The sequence below is a fragment of the Cuculus canorus genome, chromosome Z (genome assembly GCF_017976375.1).
Source record: "Cuculus canorus isolate bCucCan1 chromosome Z, bCucCan1.pri, whole genome shotgun sequence".
In the NCBI taxonomy this organism is placed as follows: Eukaryota; Metazoa; Chordata; class Aves; order Cuculiformes; family Cuculidae; genus Cuculus; species Cuculus canorus.
The window spans coordinates 78,035,098-78,048,674 of NC_071441.1; the positions used below are offsets into that span (position 1 = coordinate 78,035,098).

Below are 13,577 nucleotides of genomic sequence, written 5' to 3' on the forward strand. Positions count from 1 at the left end.
GGGGGAACCGCGCGGCTCCAGCGCGAGGCAGGCGCGTGCGGGGGGGAACCGCGCGACTCCAGCGCGAGGCAGGCGCGGCTCTAGCGCGAGGCAGGCGCGCGGGGGGGGGGGGGGCGCGCGCGCGCGGCTCCAGCGCGAGGCAGGCGCGTGCGGGGGGGAACCGCGCGGCTCCAGTGCGAGGTAGGCGCATGCAAAGGGGGGGGGCGCGCGACTCCAGCGCGAGGCAGGCGCGCGCGGCTCCAGCGCGAGGCAGGCGCGCGCGGCTCCAGCGCGAGGCAGGCGCGCGCGGCTCCAGCGCGAGGCAGGCGCGCGCGGCTCCAGCGCGAGGCAGGCGCGCGCGGCTCCAGCGCGAGGCAGGCGCGCGCGGCGGGGAACAGGAAGGGCAGCTTCCTGCTAACGGAGAGCATCCATAACTTCAGCTGAGAAGCACTCGCCTGTCCAACTTCCCGACAGCCACGACTTCCCCCAACTTCACGATTCAGAAGGCAGAGCAGGCACTGAGGATTCCCACCAGACACACCACAACAGTGCACACCGCCCTCCCTCTCCAGACAGAGACCTTAAACCAGAACATCCACACACGGCAGAGCGTGTGATCCTCACGCAGACTGAGTCGTGAGACAAGCGCTTCTACTTAGATTGTAGCAAGAGGTAAAAGTACTCAGGCTAGGAAATTCCCAGGTTGTCCAGGCAGCCGCTGTGTTTGCGTGCAGTGACTTGTGCAGCACAGCCTCAGCCATGGCACACTCAGAGCATCATTCCTAACACATAAAGAAAATAATACAGTAACAATAACTGTTTGGCATCTTGCATAACTAAGATTAATTGCAATGGAATCTGCATTACTCCATTACATCCAAGAATACAAAGACTGTCTGAACTCATTAAGACAGATTTAAGAGGCTGAGAGGGAATCAAGAGGGAACAAATGTAAAGCAGTAATGTATATATTGTAACACAGTCTCTGTTGGGTGGTAACTGTGTGTGCCAGTGCACTTGGCACCAGCAAGGCTGTTGTGCTCTTTCAGAGTCAAGCCCGCAAAGCTAACACCAACACCACAAAATACCCATTTGCAACATCTATTACTCATCAAGATATAGCAAAGATTTGCAATGTTACATGGCAATAGGTAAACCAGGCTATAAAAACACCTTCTATCTAACGCCAACCAGCCACCTAACACCCACCTCAACTACAAGGATGTGGATGAAACCCATCTCGGTTGACCATCACCTCAGGTTGCTCAGAGCTACCATATCATTCCATGTTCTAACACACTCTGTGTAGTGGCAACCATAATTCTGTACTTTTTCAGCTCTCATATCTCATTACTTACTATTGAATTATTTCACATGCAAAACTACTTCATGAAAGCAAAATTGAAAGCGTTGTCATTATTGTCTTCAGGAGCAACACTGGTTTCTCCAGCACTCTAAGAGACTTCCCTTGGATTTAATTGGGCAAGCAACAGCCTTCAGATGCTGCAAGCAGGGCTTTATGATGATGAAGTTGATTAAAGCCAGTAAGGAAAACCCACTGAGATGCAAACACAGTGCCTGCCTGCAGCTTCTCCTTCACAGTCACACACAGCTCCCTATCCCACCCTGAGATCAGCCCTGTGTGACCGCCACGCTGAGGGACATCAGCCGCTGGGGCCATAATCCTACGCGTTGACTGTAGTCAAATGGCTTTGGATTAGCCCGTTCCAAGGTGTGTGACTATCCAAACTATTTAGTGGCCACTTGACCTTCCTGCTCCCAGAAGGGACACTAGGAGTATCAGGAATCTGTCCTCAACACTCAATGTAGTTTCTGGAAAGAGAGAAAAACCCCCATGTGTTTGTCCATGATGTGGAAGCGCTGGTTAGGTACAACAAGCAGAAATCCTCACATTTCACAGTGTGCAGGATTTCACAGGTGCATTAAAACTCCGAGGCCATGCTCTTGTGTCTTTGGAGGCTGGTGACTCCACATTGCTGTGACAGCAGCAAATGCAGGGTGCAATCCCATAAACCAGCCCTGCCCAAACCCAGCCCAGGATGAATCACAAGCATTTTCCTCTCAGCTTTGCTCCTGTGCCAACCCTGCGCCATCCATGCTGATGCATGCCCACGGCCGCAGCGTCACTTCCCCGCCAGTCCAGCACCTTCCATCACCCGACAAGACCCCAGCGCTGCTGCTCCCCTCACGTGTCACTTCTCAGAGCTCGGCAGGCAGCGCTGGCACCCAGGCAGATCCAGTCCTGAGCATGCTGTCAGCACATCCACAGTCTCCTGCCCACCCTCCCACAAGGCTAGAAGGATCCAAGAAGACACTTGAGCCTTCACCTCCCTCCAAAAGGCAGGAAAGAGCGGTTTGGGGCAGGCTGTCTCCCACTGCTGCAGGTAAGAGTGGGAACGGGGGAAGCAGGAGGATTTCAGCTGCTGCGAGGCACCTTCCATCACAAGTATGGAGGAGGCGTTTCAGAATGAAGTGCAGCGTGGGCCGCTCCTCCTTCCCCAGCCACGTTGCCAATCCCAGGGTGACTGCACCCACTGAGCAGGTCCTCAGCATGTCCTCAGCCAGTGACTCCGTTCCTCACTACGGCTGACAGCGGGCTCAGCCACCATGCACTGCCATTACAGTGCCTCAGGGTTTGCTGTCACACCAGGTATCAGCCTGTTGTCATCTGCTAAAGCACACCACCACAGAAAACAACACAGCAGAGATCTGGGATCTCACAGAAACTATTTATGGGAGGCAAAAAAATGGAGTGGCAGGGTCGGCATCCACACGAAGAGAAGAATAGATGCAGAAAGGAGGAGTTATTGCTTTTCAGGGATCCTGAACATACCCTGTGCAGTAAAATCCCTGTATACCATTCCAATGCCTGTGAATCTTCCTTATCCTCACGCTTAAGTCAAATGTGACACGTTCCTCCTCCAGCACATAAGCATTTAACCACCTACTCCATACAATCCTCACCAGAACCATTAGCGGGACCATCATTACACAGCATGCCATGTTAGAAGGATTCTTGCTGTAACAACTGAAATCACGGTCAGATTCAAGATGCATGAAATGTTCACATCTCAGCAAGGGATGCAAGGCCCCCAAATCAAACAGGAAAATTAATCCAGAGCTTTGGCCAACAAAGAAAACTTTGGAAACACCGGCCAGCACAGCCATGCAAGCATTCCACTGAGGTTGTAATATACAATGCCGTTAGCCTCAACTTTTCCTAAAGACCTGCTTTAAAACCAAGTTAAAAACCCACACTGGAAACATGGTTTTAACTCTCTCGGTCTATGGAAATGCTATGGACTTGAGACCAATTTCCTCAAATACTTAAGGGCTGCATCAATAGAACTCATTTCAAACGTCACTTGACCTTAAAGCATTTTGAAAGATAAAAGGCATTTTTACAATTTACCTATTCCTAAACAAATTTGAGTTCTTTTGAATATGACATCTTAAATATACCCTATGAGAAGCATGGCCAAAGGAGAGACTACAGCAGTGGGGATTCAGCTGTGCCATTTCCAGTGAAACAAATGAACACCAAAAATATTCCCACTTCTCTAGTATGCATTTGCCATGCACTCCAATACTGTTAGAAACTTCCTGAGCAGATTCAATATTCCCACCACTTTTGAAGCTTTGCTTCTTTCAAAAGAAGTGGTAAAACTTTAAACTCTGGAAATAGTGCAGAAACAAAGGCCAGCCAATTAAATACGTTGAGTAAACCAAATTTCTGTGATGGCATGAAAAGGCCAAATTCAATGAGATGTAGAAGTAGCAAAGTCAGCACATAAATATGGCAGTTTGGCAGTTCCTGGGCCAGTACTCGCAACAGAAGTCTTGTTTTCTCTGGGCCCCAGTCCCACTTCTTCTCTCGAATTTGCTCCTCTCTCTGATCTTGGCCCTGCAGCACCTCAGCACCAGCGCAGGCAATAGTAGAGGCCATGCTGTGAGCGAGCAGCAGCACTCCCATAGCATGGCCCATGATGCCACCACCTCGGAGCACCTCGGCCAGCACTACGGGCCCAGCTGTCGCTACGCAGGAGCTGCTGCTGTTGTTGCTTACAGTCAGCAGCAAAAGCTGTTCTTCAAAACAGTCAGTTTGGGAAAAGAGAAGAAAAGCTTTGTCTCACCCTATCCTGCCCACCGCTACCAAAGGAACGTTTGTTGCAAAGTTCACAACAAAAATAAAAGTCAATTAAACTTTTAATTGCTGTTTTCATGTAGTTTAAAACTGGATACAGAATCATGGAATCATTAAGGTTGGAAAAGCCCTCTCAGCTCATCCAGTCCACCTGTCAGCTGAACCCCACCGTACTCACTAAATCCTGTCCCCAGGTGCCACAGCCACATGATTTTTGAGCCCCTCCAGAGATGGAGGCTATAGCACAAGCTATGAACAAGCAATGAACATTTGCAAGCAACACTAAAATACAGTCAAAATCCACAGGGAGGCTCACTTATACATTAAGAGATGTGTCACTGCAGTAACAGCTAAATCGGAATTAATGTTTGGGAAAAGAAGTTAATGCTCTCTAGTTGGTTGTGGCTTCATTGACTGACCAGGAGAAAAGGCTTTCATTGCCTTCCTCTCTAGAAGGAGGACTCCATAACCCTTATTGGTGCCTTCCAGCTTGAGATGTGCTACGATTCTAAGGCATCATCCTTAGGGAGTGCAACAGTGGCACCTGGATGCGTCCGAGACCAAGACAAATCACACACTGGCACTGGAGAGACTGGCACTGACAGCCAGGAGGAAAGCAGAGCACCCTCAACACCAGATAGAGGATTTTCCTGGCGTCTGGTCCTTCCTGCGCTACGTGGGGCACATGGGGAGATGGCTCGGAGTCATTTCAAGTATTGCCAAATTTGCCAGAGCTGGAGCTTCTCCCGACACTCACAGAGCTACAGCAGATGGAGAACTCAGGAACAGCTTCCTGTAGTGGGAAGAGCCCTGGTGATGGCGGTCACTAACAGCTTTCCTGCCACCACGCAGCCCATCATTTTCACTGGTTGTGATCAAGAAATAGGATCTCTCATCACATTTATGAACAATCAGTTTGAAAGCATCCTTGCTCTGGGGAGTTTATTCCCTTTAAAAGCATAAACCAGCCAATGCAGGACACCTACCTGGCTCCGAAGATGTCCTTTTTCGCCAGGTCAATGCCAGAAACCACCTTCACTCTGAGGATACGAGACTCCTCCTGTCAATAAAAGAGAACACGGGTTTCCTGTTTATTCTGTCACTCATTTTGAGGATCAACAGTTTGTAAGAGTGGATGACCTCTCAACCTTTGGATAGCAGGAGTCTTTCCTAGGCAGGATTCTAAAGGGAGGAAACCTCTTGGAAGGAGTAAGACACTTTATTTGCTAAGGAACAGCCTAAATCCAAAATGAGGAGCGTCTGACTCCAGTCAGAGCTGTTAAGAGTTAAATATAGGCAGAATAAGAGGAGAGAACAGTGATAAAGTCACAGTAACAATAATAATAAAAAAAATAGAAGAGAATTTGCTGAGCAGGGCCATTTCAAAGCCTAAATGGTCTGTCCCCCACAGAAATCCATTTTGCTTCAGCTCTAAAGCTGTGTCTTCAAACACACGGGTAAACATCTGTAACATTTTTGTCTGATACCACTCATCTCTCTTGGTATGGAATCCTCAAAATCCCACTGGTTAAACCTCTCTCACCACCTCAGTACCTACAGCCCTCAAAACCAATGCGTTTTATTAGGACACCAACCTGATGCTCACTTCATCACTTCAGTACCTGACACTCATGAGGAACATCAGTATAAATGGTATTTTCCCTTTATTTGTTTGACCCTGTTTGACCAGTTTATTTTTGCTACACAGAGGCCACCAAAGTGAAACCTGGCCAGGATCCCACCAAGCAGATTCTGTAGTCACCTGTGTTGGTGATCCCTCTTCCTCCTCCAATAAGGCTCCCAGAGCTGCAAGAGGTGAGATCCAGTTACAGTAATCAGAGACTCCCTTCCTCACAGTCTGTTCGGAAAACAACACCACTTTCCCACAGGTTTGTCCTGGTGTGACACGCTGCATCCACTCTGTTTGCTTCAGGCAGCTTGAAGCGAGAGACAGAGTTGTTGGTTGTATTGGAGATTTCACAGATTATCAGGAACCCCATTGCCCTCCAGCCTAATCCCGACCCTCCGGAAGGAATTAGATCCATTAGATCACTTCCTAGAACCAGAAGCCACATTGAACCCAGCCCACAGGGTTCATCCCAACACTGTAGCAGCTGCAGGAAGAGAAGCTCCAGGATTCCACATGTTCACTTTTCCAACCTGTGAGTGTCAGTACCACACGCCTGGTCTCCTAGAGAGGCTCCAGCAGACAAAAGGTTGCACAATACGACCGAGACAGTTCCTTCATCCAGAGAAGATAGCATAGGATGGCCAGCAGGTTGAGGGAGGGGATTCTGCCCCTCTATTCCTCTCTTGTGAGACCCCATCTGGAGGATTGTGTCAAGTTCTGGAATCCTCAAAATAAGAAGGAGATGGAGGTGTTGTAATGGGTCCAGAGGAGGCTACAATGATGATGCAAGGGCTGGAGCACCTCCCAAACAAGGACAGGCTGAGAGAATTGGGGTTGTTCAGCCTGGAGAAGCGAAGGCTCAGAGGAGACCTTATAGCAACCTTCCAGTACCTGAAGGGTCTACAAGAAAGCTGGGGAGGGACTTTTTACAAAGGCATGGGTATAAACTGGAGAGGGGCAGTGGGTATAAATTGGAGAGGAGCAGAGTTAGACTAGACATAAGGAGGAATTGCTTCACAATGACAGTGGTGAGGCATTGGAACAGGTTGCCCACGGAAGCTTTGGATGTCCCATCCCTGGAGGCGTTCAAGGCCAGGTTGGATGGGGCTTCGGGCAGCCTGGTCTAGTGGGAGGTGTCCCTGCCCATGGCAGGGGGGTTGGAACCAGATGATCTTTAAGGTCTCTTCCAACCCAAACTATTCTATGGTTCTATGAAATGGTGAGTGTTCGGACCTTCCTGAAGGAGAACCAGGAGAGAAGAAGCTGCAACACCAAGTAGAGAGGAACAGAATGAGAGATTTGAGAGCTGCTGCGTTATTAGTGCTTCCTCCCAAAGTCCAACAACAACTTTGCTGGAATGGCATCTTATTTCTGCACTAAAATCATCTCAGCATATCAACCGAATTAAAAATCTAAACACATTTAAAAACAACAGTAAATGACAAGCTCAGCTGTGAGATGATCCCTAACTCAGGTCTGCAAGATGCAGGAGACAATGCTCCAGGCTATCTGGACAGGTTCTTAAGAGCACCCTTGCCATTCCACTTCACACTTCTAGCACCCCAGAAGCCAGACCCTGGTCCCTCCTTCCCGAATGCAGGCTCCCACCTGCTGCCCGATGGGCCATTTGACCAAGCAGAAAAGGTGCTTTTGCCCATGTTTGGCCAAATCCGCATAGGCATGAAAGATATGTAATGATTTACAAAACAGTTACAAGACCAGGATCAGCAAAAAAGCCTCACCCACCCACCCTCAATATTTTTCCTCAGAGGCTCACTTTGACACAAAGCACTGTACACAAGGAGCAAGGTGAATTTTGGATGGTGGAAATGCTTTTGCAGAACACAACACTGAACGCATCGCACCCTAAACCATACGAGCAAGTGCATTAAGCTTGCTCAGGCATCACCATGAGGAGCAGCTCTCCGCTGGGCACAGGCTGACACCTCCCATCCATTTTCCCCTCATCTCCACCTTTTGGCCAGAAACGCTGCCTGGGGGGAACAGCAGGGCTGAAAGGCAAAAGGAAGTAAAGGGAACATAGAAGGGCACATAGAAGGCACTCTCCTGGTTCTTCTTGGAGCTGCAAGCATTCATCAAAGATATACTCATCTGGTGGGAAGATTAAACTGCATCCACCTCCATGCCATTCCTGCACTGTGCGAAACAACTGGTATTATCCACTGGCAAACAGCAAACTAGGGAAGACGGACATGCTGGATGGGGCTTTGAGCAACCTGGTCCAGTGGGAGGTATCCCTGCCCATGGCAGGAGGGTGGGACTGGATGGGTTTGGAGGTCCCTTCCAGCCCAAACCATTCCATGATTCTGTGACATCTACCTCTGCGATGTCTGCATTCCACTGAATTCTGTTCATTTGAAAAGCACATCTGAGCTTCTTTTTGACAGGCAGTTTGAAAAGCAGCTCAGCTCACCCCACAGAGGAATTTCTCAATCACTTTAAAACCTTGCCTAGAGTGTACGGGGTCTGGAAGTGTCTCTAAAATGGCCAGCACTGCCACTCCCTTGTCCACTCAGACCAGCAGCTGAGCAACCATTAGCTCCTGCATGCTCCTCTGCTGCACCTACATCAGCTCCAGCACCGCAACCACATTCCTCCATTGATCATTTTTTTAGTTACAACACAGAACATATCTCGGAATTTAAACCTATGATGTCAAGTGAACTTTGATTAACACATTCGGCAGCACTGCTGCTGAAAATCCAGTCAGGATGGGGCTGCTGGCTGGCTGCGAGCGGCTCAGCAGTGAAACATGAACACTGATGCAGCCTCCCTTCCAGAAGCTCTTCACATCTGCACCCTTCCCGTCCTGCCCCGCCAACTGCAGCCTGGTTAGGAATTAATACAGTGTGCTTCCACTCACCACCCTCATTCCTGCCACAGCTCCCAGTCATTAACATGAGGATTAGGTATTGCTGCCTCTCTGGAAAATGTCAGAGGTCACACAGGTTTCTCCTTTGCTGAAGGATCACCTGTACACCAACCGTGTTTTCTCCTCTGTAATTCAGTACTGTTTTAGAAGACAGAGCTGGTTTAGGTGGAACCGAGCTAAGAAACAACAAGCGAACCAAGCAGCAAAACCCAGACCTCATGGAGAACAAGCAAAGCCCAACTCAGAACACAGCGAGGAGAATCCAGACAGGCCTACAAACTTGGGAGACCTCAGGACAGCTCTGGGCAGGATTCATATTTTAAAATTCACTTTTAAATGAAGAAAACTTTTACCTCTTCCAGGTGCTCTAAAAAAGCAAAGTGATTTCTGATGCCTATTAAAGCATTCATATGAAGAAAATGTATTCAAAAGTTCCCCTGCCCTCAGATTAATGAAACATCCTGGAGCTGGGAGTTCATGGAAAAGTTACGGAAACAACAGGGGAAGAAGGCAGGCAGAATGCAGCGCCCCAAGCTGCACGCTTCTTCCCCACCAGCAAGGACATAACAGCACCCCTCAGTGTTGCTCTTCAAGGAATAATCCAGGAGAGGCAGCTGAGCCCACACCATCTGAAGCAAAGCAGACCTGACATAAAAACCAACCAGAACATATTCTGGAATACACATCCCTATGTGCTAAACGCCATAAGAAGAAACACAGCACTCCACAGCCTGGTGCAAGGGAAGCGGCAGACATCAGCTTCCTATAAGACAGAAGATCCCACGTCATACTGAGAGTACACATTCGGAGAGGAGCGCTCAGATAACCACCAATGTGGGTATAAAATTAGAAGCTTGGCTTATTTAAATTAACAGGCGACTGTGAACGGCTCCATGCTGGAATCAATGCACACCGATATCAGAACAGAGGCCATGCAGATCCAAGCAGATTAAGCATTTAATGTGTTCTGCACAGCCACCAAAAGCTACGTAAAACCATCTATAAGGCAAATCCCGCAGAATTTCCTATTTTCTAAGCTGCACACAACCCCAGCAGCTTTTGTTACACAGCATCAGGGACAGGGAAGCAGGCGGTCGCCTGATCACCAGGCACGTGCCCCAAACTCGGCACCAACAGCCAAACTTACCAACTAACACCCAGCCGCTGCAGTGCCAGGCCCCACGCTGGCCCCGGAGTTTGTCACAGCCCCGAAGGCAGGCACCCCTGTGCTTTGGAGGGGCTGGCAGCCCCAGCCCAAGGCGGAAGTCTTGCTGACGGAGGCGATAAACATCCCTCACCACAGTAACCAGGTGAAAGGACAGCGATCTAGGGTTTCACCTGCAGAGAGCTGTGCAGGAACCAGTGGGAACACTGGCCTGGGGCTGGGCCAGGTTTTTTCTTCTCTCTATGCAGAGAACGTTTTGATTTCCAACCAAGATAGGCGCCAGCAACGTAAATTTCCACTGAATGGACAGAGAGAAACCAGACCCCACTGGAAAGTTACCTGTGCAGAGACTCTGCGAATCCAGTTTCACCCACCGAGCACCTCCTCTCTGTTTTTAGTACACCTGAAAGTTTGCAAAACACAACCAAAGAGAAAAGGCAACAGATCTTTAACTCACTGTTTGGGTTGCAAACCACATAAGAATGGAAAAGACAACAAATCTTGAACCCAGTGTTTCTACAGTTGGAATTTTTTTGTCATAAGGAATGAAAACACCCACAGAGGGCCTGATGTGCTGGGCATGAAACCAGACACCCCAAGGAACGTTCTGCCCCTTAGCATGAAAATCAACTTGGATTTGCAGCTCCCAAACAAAACAGAGTATTTCAAGGCCAGATTGGATGAGGCTTTGAGCACCTTGATCCCATGATTCTGCGATTCTATCTGTCCCCTACTCTATTACTCAAAAAAGAAGCAAAAGTGTTTTTGACAGCCAAAAAAGGCCTACTCCTAAATCTTCTAGCAACTGAAAACACAGCAGACAAGTTAGATTGCAGAAGAGTCATGCTGATTCTTACTTCAGTTTGTGGGCAGATTAAACCAACCCACACTGTGGTGAGTGAAAAAAAAAATATCATAGAACGGTTTGGGTTGGAAGTGACCTCAAAACCCATCCAGGTCCAACCCTCTGCCATGGGCAGGGACACCTCCCACTGGATCAGGGGGCTCCAAGCCCCATCCAACCTGGCCCAGAACACCTTCAGGGACGGGGCAGCCATCACTTCTCTGGGTAACCTGGGCCTCCCCACCCTCACAGTAAAACATTTCTCCCCAAGATCTCATCCCAATATCCCCTTTTTCAGCTTCAAACCATTCCTCCTTGCCTTATCTCTGCAATCCTTGATCAAGAGCCCCTCCCCAGCTTCCCCGGACCCTCCCCTTCCATACTGGAAGCTGCTCAAGGTGTCCCTGCAGCCTTCTCTTCTCCAGGCTGAATAACCCCAACTTGCTCAGCCTGTCCTCATACGGGAGGTGCTCCAGCCCTCAGATTATTTTCATGGCCTCCTCTGGACTCTAGAAAACGTGCTCCATGAAGCTATCACTACCTCATCCGGACTACTGCCAAGCGAGACTGCTCAACACCAAACCGTGTGGGCGACCCAAGGGCAGGGACCAAAGCACGATGACCCAGCCATAACATACCGAGCAAGCCAAGGAACACTCGCCTCCTGAACAGATGTTTAGGAAGTGACAGCCACCAGCTCGCTCGAGTTGTTTCTGTATCCAAAGCAGTGAGGTGAGACCAAGCACTCGCCTCACCCCTGCTGTTGCCCAGCCCCTCGGATCTCCCCTGAATATCCTGGCCCTGCCAGAAGGCTCCTACCCTAACTCCAATGACCTGACGCCACAGCCTCAGACAGGCTCCACTCCTACACGAAAACCTCCATGTACATAAATTCAACGAAACCCCACAAAAGCAACTGCAGTTTGCAAGAATGGCTATGAGCCAAGCACAGCCAACACAATTCACAGTGTTGCCCTCAGTATCTCCAACAGCACAGGCAGTCAGAGCGGAAAGAAGCTAGTTTTTGCTTTGAAGACATAGGGAGAAGAGAGGCATCCAAAGTGAACAGCTCAGCCTCTGGGGACATCAGGGTGGTTTTCTGAAGGCCACAGGAAAGGCGCAGGGTAAGTCATAGAATAACTCTTGCGATATCTTCATGATCTTGATATTTGTCAGTGGCAATTTTGCCAACAGTGTTTGATAAAATCTCAGTTCTGCAATGAAAACACAACCGGGCACCCAGGGCACCAACCACACTCCTCTGCCAAGGAAAACAAACTCAGAGTATAGGTCACCAGGCTACAACCACTCACTTCCCTGTCTGAAGCATGGAAATGAAAACCTCATTTCAGGTGGCTTCACCACCAGCAACCTGGACACCCAGCTCAGCTATTCCTCCCATACAAAGGCCCGGATTAAATCCAATCGTGCCTGTTCTTCCCTCCAGAATTCCCAGCCCTCGCTACGTGACACAACATTTTAAAAAATCCTATTTTTTGCCTAAAGCAGGTCTCAAAATCGGAACAATTAAGCCTAGAAGCTTTTGGAGGAAGGGATGCTATGAAATTTGGTTCAGAACATTCCGTGCTGGCTACACAGACAGAGCTGGTTGGTTCAGAGTGCTTGGAGCACATCTGCAGGATGAGGTGAGGATGTCCCATCCCACACAGAACAGCAGCAAAACCTGACACAAACCCAAGTCCTGAGGAAACCCGGGCTCTGCTGCCAAGCTAAACCTACCTGCTTGTCTCAAGGTGATGATGGCCCACGTCAGAGAGACCAACTCTTCTTAGAAGATGTGTGTGCCCATCAGCTGCCTGTGCTGGTGTTGGCAGCTTTGGGAGCACACTCTTTCTGCGGGTGAGGCTTCAATTATCCCACAATGCAACAAAATCTACTGAATTGTGTGGAACATCCTATCAGCCCAGAACCATCATGTTTAAAAAAAAAACAGCAAGTGTTGCAGGTGAATTGCAATCTACTTTTACAAAATCCCATTGATCTCCATGCAGCCAGAGGTACCTGTGCAAATCAGCTCACCTGTGGTCTTTAGAAACACCTAAGAGAATGCAAAAGAACTTTAAATGAAGGGACTTGCTGTACAGCACACGGCTTTATTCTCCTTACCTAATGTTCAGACCTATTTATATCACTCGCTAAAGGAGTTCATCCCACTGCCACGTTGTTTTCTGCACATTGAATCCAGCAGTCTCACATGGGCTGTGCACATTCTTCTAAACCCAGGTGGGCCAGGGAATTCCTTATCCAGCCACCTCCTTCCTGGGTTTTAAGGCGTCCAGAGGTGACAACCTCCCACTTTGGCTGACAGCAGAGACCAGGACAACTGACACAAGTCAGAGTAGCACCATCAGACGGCTTCAAGCTCACAGGCGCTCAGATCAGTGGCAGGGGAGGAGACATAAGCTCTGTCAAAGGGTCTGAGGCTCCGCACCAGTTTACGGAGGGAGCTTCCAGGCTGAGGAGTGGCATCCGGCCTTTGTGGTTCATGCAGTACTCTCCATTCGCTTAGGCTCAGATTTGGTGGTTACCTGGGCTTGCATCTTCTTGGCTCTTCTATCTCAAGACCTACTCAAGACCTACTTCCGTCATTCATCTTCACGTAAGGCGTGCAACAGCAACACGCTGGCCATGAGAGCTCATATCTGAATCATCTGGATACAGCATAAATTCATGGAATGGGAAGTCCTCCTGAAGGAAACTTCAACTTGCTTTTTCTCTGGCCAAGATGAGAGGAGCGTTTAATCTTTGCCAGCAGCAAAGAAACAAGAAAAGCATTTGGTCCCTCTTGCTGTCAAAAACGGGAACCGAGCTGGGACTGGGAATTACTGGTTCATCTGCAGAAGGCTGTGACCTTAAAGAGACTCTCCTACACTGACACGG

General features: G+C 49.1%; 1 protein-coding gene across 3 annotated transcripts in view; it reads right to left on the reverse strand.

Annotated features, from left to right (window-relative positions):
• The window catches only part of NEDD4L (NEDD4 like E3 ubiquitin protein ligase), a 114,041-nt gene that overhangs the window by 75,804 nt on the left and 24,660 nt on the right, over window positions 1–13,577 (reverse strand). For all 3 annotated transcript variants that reach the window (XM_054053358.1, XM_009563352.2, XM_009563353.2), the window contains one exon: window positions 5,131–5,204. In XM_054053358.1, the coding sequence (XP_053909333.1) occupies window positions 5,131–5,204 (74 nt within the window). Of the gene's footprint in view, window positions 1–5,130; window positions 5,205–13,577 lie in introns of those variants that run through there.